The 9,880-nt window shown below is 38.9% G+C and overlaps 2 protein-coding genes across 2 annotated transcripts; one reads left to right on the top strand and one right to left on the bottom strand.

Moving 5' to 3' along the window:
- Positions 1 to 2,849: 2,849 nt before the first annotated feature.
- On the bottom strand, positions 2,850 to 4,912 carry LOC119411859 (pre-miRNA 5'-monophosphate methyltransferase). The gene is made up of 2 exons (XM_037678809.1): positions 4,696 to 4,912; positions 2,850 to 3,414 (listed from the first exon to the last, which is right to left on the bottom strand). Exons 1-2 carry the CDS (start codon positions 4,891 to 4,893, stop codon positions 2,869 to 2,871), a joined length of 744 nt encoding a protein of 247 aa, XP_037534737.1. The 5' UTR covers positions 4,894 to 4,912; the 3' UTR covers positions 2,850 to 2,868.
- Positions 4,913 to 8,219: 3,307 nt separating this feature from the next.
- Positions 8,220 to 9,719, top strand: LOC119411863 (cytochrome c oxidase assembly protein COX14 homolog). The gene is made up of 2 exons (XM_037678812.1): positions 8,220 to 8,307; positions 9,316 to 9,719. Exon 2 carries the CDS (start codon positions 9,325 to 9,327, stop codon positions 9,499 to 9,501), a length of 177 nt encoding a protein of 58 aa, XP_037534740.1. The 5' UTR covers positions 8,220 to 8,307; positions 9,316 to 9,324; the 3' UTR covers positions 9,502 to 9,719.
- The last annotated feature ends 161 nt before the right edge of the window (positions 9,720 to 9,880 follow it).

Below are 9,880 nucleotides of genomic sequence, written 5' to 3'. Positions count from 1 at the left end.
TAATTCATTCTCACTTCTTCATGGGACACAAAAACCACTGCTGCTGTACAGAATGGCGTCTCTGCCACTCCGCGTGAATAAAACCATATCTTTGAAACGTTTTGAAAAAGCAGCCTAACTAAAGGTTGCCTCCCTCTCCCCCCTCCTGCATCTACAAATGTGACACTGTGTCTCCCAGATAGGAGACCAATAGAATACCTCTGTTCAGGCACGATGGGCCAGTGGGTCACACGGGGGTACATCTATGTTCAACCAGGATCTGAATGTCCTCAGATTTTTTTTTTTTTTTTTCACCCTTATTCTGTGGCGTTAACGAAACAAGGGCTCATGTTGAAGTGACACAGGGTGACTCAAAACAGAGAAGTGGAAGAAAGCAAGCACACTGTTGGATAATGCATGTTTCCCCTCCTCCACCCTCCCTCTTGTGTACAGTTTGTATCACTTCCTTAACGTTGACGTCATTTTAAATGGTGACCATGGCTGCTTTCAGTGGATCTGACTAACCGGTTGTACAGTAGAATAAAGTAGTGGCTGTGTTAGCAGAGCTGAAGACACCTGATCATGTTTCCCTCTCGGTGGAATGAGAATGAGGTTTCTCAACTTTTTTCACTTTTTTTGTACAGCTTGAACCTGTGGATAAAAAAAAAAAAAAAAAGTGTGTTAATGGAACCAAGGCCAGTTTAGTCGAGATGTGTATGAATAGTGGGAGCAGTCACCAAGTCACTTTTTTTTTCCTATGATCTTGTGAGCTCATTTGTTCTGTTGTAAATGTTTACCCCCTCCCTCCTTTTTTTTTATTATGAGCAGAATTTGAGAACTTGAGCTGATTGTGGTGTGTGCTGTGCATCTCGTGTCTTTCTTCCTCAGAAAGAAGAGCTCGCCGCAGTAATGGCGGTGTCGACTCATCTCGTCTGTCTGCAATTTGTGTCCATCTCATTTTTTTAAAATGTAGAACAGTTAATATATACGTTTTATGAAAGTTATTTTTCTTTTTTTTTTCAATTATGCACCGCAGTTCAAAGATTTTATATCCTAACTTTACAAAATTTACAACCTTTGTAATATTCAATGGTTTCTTTTAAAAAGACATTTTATGTAACGTTATTTTTAGTATTCTGTAATTAAAATGATGAAAATAACGTGTGTTCAGTTGCTATTATAACGAGCAAGAATAATACGAGGAGCATTTTAACCCAGTTTGTTTTAAATATGTTGCGACATATTCGATACAAAAAGATGCTTAGTGCTGTTTTAGTCATTGAAGTTGTAAAATGATAAAATGTTATGGAATGAGTAGGATCTTGAATAAGTCTATTCAGGATCCTTTTTGGCTCGTGGGTCTACACAGCAGCACCCTGACGGGAACTGTTGGCATGTCATTGGTTTCCTTTTGCTTAGGATTAGAATACTTTGTTACAATTCAAAGGAAGTTCTGATTTATTCTGAACAAAAGTGACATCTAAAGTAAGGGTAAGTACAAATTGGATGTCATGTCTAGCAGTCCTTAAAGGAATATATAGCCATTTTTAAACAAAGATTATCGTATGTTGCTATTATGCTCAGTTCTTGGAAATAATGTGATCATGTCACACTTGTGTGACAACTCCATTAATGCCACACCATATTTTAGCTGACAAAGTTCAGCCAAATTAATTTTGGCTAATGTTAATTTTTCTATACATGCTGTTTTTCTCTACAATGCGCACTGAACCTGCTCAAGGACACTTAGTTACATAAGCATCAAACCTCTGAGTTGACTGGAAATCTTGAATGTCCTGTACCAAAATGTCCATCCTCATTAAACCTGTTTCTGAAGACTCTTGTCTTCACTGACGGCATTGTTTACGATTAGATGGAAGCAATGTGTAGAAAGCAGTTACTACAAGCTCAAAGTCTTTGAGATGGCTTGATCTACACATCTTAAAGGTGATTGACAACAATGTGTCTCAGCTGTGTAATATTTTATCTTTTCAGTTTCAAAGTCAAACCATCACCACCACCTCTAAATGTGCACAGAATGAATTTCAGTGTCGCTGTTCTAAAAACTTTATCTCTGTTGGACTTGTCCATATTTAAAGGAGCTGCTGTAATAATAGCATTTGCTATTTTTCAGTAAATCTTTGCTACAAACGTAGCTTGCTGTTTGCATTTTAGGCCCATTTATATTTCTGTTTGTTTTATTGAAGCCTTGGGGAATGAATAGCTCCAAAATTATAAATAATCTCTGCAGCTGCTTAAAAAAGTGCCTTAAAATACTAAAGCTACCTGGGTACCCAACAGTTAAGTCAGGTTCTCTGGACGGTTTCTTTTTTTGTTGTTGAAATGTTTCATTCTTCATCCAAAGGACTTCATCAGTCCGAGGAGCCACAACAAACTCTGTCCCACAAGCAGCACACTCGCATAGTGGACCAACCAGTTTGATGGTGATAAGATTTCTGGAGTTTGCCCTCTCCCCCGTCGACTCCCGAGGGAGCAATAGCCAAAGTGGTTCAAAACATCACCTCCAGAAACCATCTTATCACCATCAAACTGGTTGGCCCACTATGTGAGTGTGCTGCTTGTGGGACAGAGTTTGTTGTGGCTCCTCTGACTGATGAAGTCCTTTAGATGAAGGACGAAACGTGTAAAAAAAAAAAAGAAACCGTCCAGAGGACCTGACTTAACTTTACTGGATATTTTACCTGGATTATTGAGGATGAGCTTTGATATTTGAGTATCACTGATGCAAAAATTTAAACATTTATTTTTTTATATAAAAAGGAAACCTTTGAACTTTAAAGTTGATATATAATCAGCTGAGCTTTATTGTGCTGTCCTCCAGCAGTCTTTTAAAACTTATAAGCCTTGTGTTTTTTTTTTTTTTTTTTGTCATTTCCGTCTGAAAAGCAGCAGCTGGCGGTCCCACGTTGTGCTGCCGAAGCTCTGGATGAGCTGCATGTCGCAGTGTCTCTCCAGGTGCTCTCTGGCATGTTCTGCTACATCCCCACGGATCTTCAGGGTCTTGAAGTGGTCAAAGTCTGAGCGGCCCAGCTTCCGCAACCGCCGGGCTGCAGAGCGGTAACACTTCCAGGGCTGAGCCTCCAGCAGGAGGTGCTGGCTAATGGAGGCCAGCTGTGAAAGCAGCTGCAGCAGACCTGCGTCTCCGTGGTTCAGGTGGACCCACATTGTGACTGCCAGGCACAGACAGAGGTGGAAGTGGGAGCAGCAGCGCTGTCTGAGATAGTCCTGCAGCTGGCCCATGTTCTTAGTGATATCCAGGTGCAGGAAGGTGATGCTGCTGTGCAGAGGGTTGATCTCCTGCGCTCGCTGAATAAGGGTTTCATCCAGGTCGAATCCCAGGAGATGAACTTTCTTTTTGTGCGTTGCCACCTCAGGCTGCTGCACAACATGGTTGTAGAAGGCCACACTTAGTTCCTGTAAGTCAAAGTTAAAAATAAATTAAACAACTGGTACTGATGCAGCACTAATTTCCACATACAGTTTGGTTTATTTACACTGCGATACAACATTGTAGAAAAACCTTAAGTTAATCCTTATTTATTTTACTTTTTGTCTATAAAACTCCAGCTTTTCTCAGAATATTTCAGTTATTCTCAAGCATATTTTCCAACTTTGTTGAAGGTCTTTCAAAGTCCGTCTCTGAAAATGGCCATTGTTCTTTTGTCCCCGTTTTTCTGTTTCTGTACCATTTTCAGAGATTTTTTTGTTTTGTTTCATGACTTAAAATTTAACAATTCATTAAATCATAAAAATACACCAAACAAACAACAACAAAAGAACCAGTGTTGATTTGACACATAACAGACAATCAAGCAAAGAACACATTTTAAATGTTTTAATCACTTAGCTACCAGTAGAGTGTTTAAAAAATAAAATTGTATTTATAACAATATGCTTAAAACAACAAATATGCACCAAAAATAATTGACAAATTGATAATGGATAATATAATAAAAACTTCACTTTTCCTGGCATTTGAACTGTATCTTAAAGTTGTGTACTTAAATACAACAAAAACTTATGTGGACCTGTAAGATCCATCTGGCTTAACTTTTCACTAAGATCTCATATGTTACCAGTGAAAGGTTTGTTGTCATTAAGGAATTAAAATACTGAAGATGAAAATATGTAGGTGCACCAAATTAGCACCAAAGAAAGACAAGTTTTATGGATAAAACATCAAAATGTTACATTTTTGAATTGATGTGTGGTCAAAATGAGATACTGACCACAATAAGCTTGCAAGAGAATATACTTATAATAAATTGCCTCTTAATACTACTACTACTACTACCACCACAACTACTACTACTACTACTACCACCACTACTACTACTACTACTACCACCACTACTACTACTACCACTACTACTACTACTACTACTACCACTTCTACTACCACTACTACTACTACTACTACTACCTCTACTACTACTACTACTATTATTATACTACTACTATTACCACTAATAATAATAATAATAATAATAATAATAATAGTACATTTAGCTCCTGCCTCTCCTGCAACATTTAGTTTTATACATATGAATGTGTGTTCTGTTTTGTAGCGTCTTTTTATTTCGACTGTAAATTAGATTTTTTTCTTTTTTGTATAAATAATTATGAATCCCATCTTTTTTTTGTTTGTTTGTTTTGTTTTTTGATAGAAGTAGTGCATCTCAGTCCCAGACTCACCCCCGAGTTACAGCCCACGTCCAGGACCAACGTGACATCGTCCTGGTCGTCATTGTGGCCTAAATCCCGCAGGAGGGTAGCGGGAATCAAACTCAAACGATTCTCCGGAGGGTTAAAGGTGTAATAGTTTCTAAAGTTTCCATAAGGCGCAGCTCCCGGCTCGTTTACTTCTTCCGTAGCTTCGCTACATGTTGCCATCGTAACGCGAGTGCCGACTAAATGCGTTCGGGTGGAAAAACAAGTGTGCCTGATAAATGTGTCCGGGTGGAAAATACGGACGCCTATCAAACTGACTTCCTACGTTTAATTTTTTTTGTTTTGTTTTTTAAGTAAAACTAAGTACACCGCTTTGAAATATGTAGGCATATTTTGTGACATAGATTTCCTTCAATAAAACGTAGAGACCAAGAGATACTTCAAGTGCTGCCTTAATGTGTGGTCAGAAAGTTTGAAAAAAAAAAAATCAAGAAAGAGGCTAACAACCTATGAACGTTCTTAAAACAATAAAAAAAAACCAACGTTATGGTCATTTCTAGCAGTACTAAAATGAATAAAACATCATTATTCTTTTATCGTTTGTTAGATGTGATGACTGGGGAAAAAAAAAAAAAGATGTGAGAATTGGATGCATTATACTTGTGTCCACTAGGTGGCAATCACGAGTCTACGTGAATACACAAAGTCAAGTCAGATTTATTTATAGAGCACATTTAAAACAGAAACTGTTACCGAAGTGCTTAACAAAAAATATCACATCAAATAAAAGTAACAAAATATATTTACAGCACATGGAATAAAAATATAAAACCGAAAACATAATTAGAAACATGAAATACTAAATCTGATCACGTTGTTTCAAAAGTCAAGGAAATAATAACAAAAAGCGTAAACTCAGTCAGAAAAAAATGAAATACTAAATCAGATCTGATGGCCTTGTGTTAAATAGGAATAATAACAAAAGCATAAACAGAATCAGCATCAATGAAAAACTAAATCTAAATCCGATCACCCTGTGTTAAATGTCAATGAGTATAGATGTGTTTTTAGGAGAGCTTTAAAAGCAGAGACTGAGGTGGCCTGTCGAATGTTGATGGGCAGATTGCTCCAGAGTTTAGGGCCCACGACTGAAAATGCTTGATCTCCTCTGAGCTTCAGCCTGGTTTTTGGTACGGCTAAAAGCAGCTGGTCTGATGATCTCAAAGCCCGAGAAGGAGCATAAGGATGAAGAAGGTCAGAGAGGTATGAGGGTGCAAGGCCGTTAATGCACTTGAATGTCAGCAGGATAATTTTAAAATTGATTCTGACACACACAGGAAGCCAGTGAAGGGAGGACAGAACTGGAGTAATGTGCTCAAACCTGTGAGTTCCTGTTAGTAGATGTGAAGTATAGAAAAGAGAGTGTAAGTTCTGTGAGATACCAATCATCAGACACCTGTGAGCAGAGCTTTAATAAAAGTGCATGAGCAGTAAAAGAGGACTGGTTCTTATCAAACACAAACATACAGTTCCCTCTTCAGGGTTCTCCACAGCGAGCCATCCTCCTCCATCTCACTCTGTCCTCTGTCCTCACCCCAACTACCTCCATGTCCTCTCTAACTGCATCCATACATCTCCTCTTTGCCTTTTTTCTGGCAGCTGCAGTTCTAATGTCCTACTAATATACACATTGTCCCTCCTCTGGTCCAAACCATCTCAGTCTGGTCTCTCTAACTTTAACTCCCAATTGTTCAACCTGCGCTGTACCTTTGATGATCTCATTCCTAATCTTATCCTTCCTTGTCACTCCTCAAGAGAATATGCTGGTGAAGATTCTCAGTCATCCAGGACATGATGAATTCATGAGGATGATGAGCGAAACGTCTTCTGTTACAAATAAAGTCCAGTTGTTTTTGTATTGAACGCTTTTTGAATTCCTCAAGAGAACCTCAATTTCTCCTACTTTCAGTTCTTTCTCCTGTTTTTTGTCAATGCCACTGTCTCCAGACCATTCAACATTGGTCTCACAACTGTTCATAACTGTAAACCCTGCTCCGATGCTTCAAGCCTTGCTGCCCTTCCACTTGGTCTCTTGGACACATCAAACATCTACCTTCCTTCTCTGCATCATGTCAGCCAGCTCTCTACCTTTGCCTGTCATTGGCTCCACATTTAGAGTTGCAACCATCAGTCCTACATTCTTGACATTTCCCTCCTTGTTGTCTTCAACTAACAATAGCACAATTTCCACCAGCGCCGTTTGTCAACGGCACCGATGGCGGTCGTTGTTAACCCGGGCCTCAACCGATCTGGTATGGTGTCACTTTGATGAACTCGTAGGATAGTTTTGACAAAAGTGTTTTAAGTTGGATGCGCTTTCTGACACAATCCTCACCATTTACTGGCTTGGGAGCAACACAAGAGATACACTGGCTTGTGCTCCCTAGTGGCTGGTTTATATCCATCCATCCATTATCTTTACCCGCTTATTCCATTTTGGGTCACGGGGGTCGCTGGTGCCCATGTCCAGCAATCACTGTGCGAGGGGCGGGGGACACCCTGGGCGGGTCGCAAGTCCATCACAGGGCCAGAGACAAACGAGACAAACAACCATTCACTCTCTCACTCACACCTAGGGACAATTTAGAGTTACCAATCAGCCTAACATGCATGTTTTTGGTCTGTGGGAGGAAACCGGAGTACCCGGAGAAAACCCACGCATGCACGGAGAGAACATGCAAACTCCACCCAGAAAGGCCCCTGGACCGGGGTTTGAACCAAGGACCTGCTCGCTGAGAGGCAGCAGCTCTACCAGTTGTGCCACCGTGCTGTCCTGGTTTATATCCATACATTATTAATAATTAATAATCTACTGATGTCAGTCACAAAACTCCTGGCAACACGAACTATGTACTTAATCAATGTACTTGATTAGACAGTATACGGTCTCTTACTCACCTGTATCATGAAGGACCCCACTCACCCAGCACATTCACTTTTTGCCCTGCTCCCCTCAGGCAGGAGGTTGAGGAGCAGTAAGTGTAGCACCACTAGACTGAGGAACAGCTTATACCCTGAAGTTGTTAGACTCATGAATCCCCAATCAGGATTATCACTGTGAATAAAAACAAAATCACTGTAATGCCACTTGATTATAAATGTGCTGCTGACTATGTTGCTGATCTCATGCTGCTGATTTATTTCATGCTGCTGTCTTCATTCGTACTCACCTGTTCACAGACTCATGTTCGTGCTGCTCTTGTTCGGCGTATTGTTTTTGTACTATTTGTGCTTATTTTAGCGTATTTCTTAATTCATATTTTAGATATTACTACTGTTTTTCTTTTACATTTTATACTTTTGTTGGATGCAACTGGGTCTCTGTGTACACAATTTCGTTCCACCACATGTACCACATGTGGTGCGAATGACAGCAAAGAACCTAGACTTGATAAATACCTGAGTAACTGTAGAGGACATGGTGCAGTACGTACTCCCTATCAGCAGGGGGTGCACAAGCCCTTCATCAGGTTTGTCCATCTGAGTTTCCGTACCTTATGAAAACGATTGTTAGCTTTCGGCTAGCAGATGTGTTGACATTGAGAACGATAACACTCACCTGTTTCTGTGCCTAAGGTAGGAACATACACACATTTTAAGAGCTTTTTTTGTTGTTGAATATACTCCTACCTCTGTTACATGTTCGTGCTCTTTTACACATTACGTGTCTTTTAGCTTGTTTTAGGACACCGCTTGACTCGTGTACCGACGTTTGATTTAGTGATAAATGTTGAGCCGAGTCCTGCTAATTCTGCGTAATTATTATTCTTTTTTATTAAATAACATAAGGCGTGAACATGATATAGAAGGTTACGTTTTTTTCTTGCTAATTGTGCAATGTTTAGTGCTACTCTTGTAAAAAAAATTTTTTTTACTTGAATCATGAAATTAATGTAAAATGTATTTTTCCTCTTAAATTTTTTTTCCCCATATTCATTTGACCAAAACAACCCTGCTTTCATTTAGTTTCGTGCTAAAGCCACTAAATTAAACTAAATACATAATGTACATCATCACTTCCTGTTTCTGTTACAAATAAAGTCCAGTTGTTTTTGTATTGAACGTTTTTTGAATTCATCATGTCCTGGATGACTGAGAATCTTCACCAGCATATCATCACTTTCTTTTTCCAGTTTGAAAAAGTTCTACTCCCTGGATGGAAATAACTGAACAAACTTACTATAGTAACATAATTTAAGATTTGAAAGCACGATTTGCTCATTACATTGTATATAGTTGAATAAAACGCCATTAGACTAATACTTAAATATTGGATTGTAAAAGATTTTTAGTCATAACATTTTATTTCCAGGACAATGTAAACGTTTATGAGTATTTTATTAGTCCATAAAAGTGTAAATGGTTGGGGGTGTCTCTCTTAAAAGTTGAGAACAGTTGCATTTGATGCTGCAGTTAATTAAAAGATTAAAACAGGTCTCTCTTGTAAATGAGTCCCAGAGGCTCAATGAGACTAAGCTGTGTAAATAAAGGTTGATTAAAAATACTACCCTCTAAAATGGTACATTTAGAAGTCAAATAAACTTTTTTCCAATCTGCTTTTCTTCCGGTTTCTGTCTTTTCAAGGTCCTCATCATGGTGTCAGCAAAGCGTCTGGCTGACATCAGCTACCGGGCTTTTTCTACCTCGATGATGCTGCTGACGGTGTATGGAGGCTACCTGTGTGCGATGCGAGGATATCGCTATTGGCAGAGGCAAAAACATCTGAAAATGGCTGCGGAGAACCAGGATCCTGAAATCATAAAAGACTGACATCTTTTTTTTTTTTGCACATATGTGGACGTTTCTCATTCCTCCTAACGTTTTGTCCATCTCTACATTGTAAAAAATGTCAAATCCTTCCTGGATCTTTGGGTGACATCCTGAAGGTTACGAACAAAATAAATTTGTATTTAAAAAACACATCTGAACAAATTAATTCAAAACGTTATTTGCATCGGCAGCCTGACACCGATCCATATTGAATGTTTCACAAGGGAAAATTGTTACATAATGCCTTAAACTAAAAAAAAAAATCTATTTTTCTTACAATATTTTTCAACAACTAAATGTTTGAAAATACATTTATACAAAGCACTCAATTGACAAAACTTTTCTTGTGGTCCTCAAACCTGGATTTGTGTACAGGCAG

The sequence above is a fragment of the Nematolebias whitei genome, chromosome 7 (genome assembly GCF_014905685.2).
Source record: "Nematolebias whitei isolate Nwh7 chromosome 7, NemWhi1, whole genome shotgun sequence".
Classification (NCBI taxonomy): domain Eukaryota; kingdom Metazoa; phylum Chordata; class Actinopteri; order Cyprinodontiformes; family Rivulidae; genus Nematolebias; species Nematolebias whitei.
Note: the sequence above shows the minus strand (reverse complement) of the source record. Positions and strands in the feature narration are given on the sequence as shown.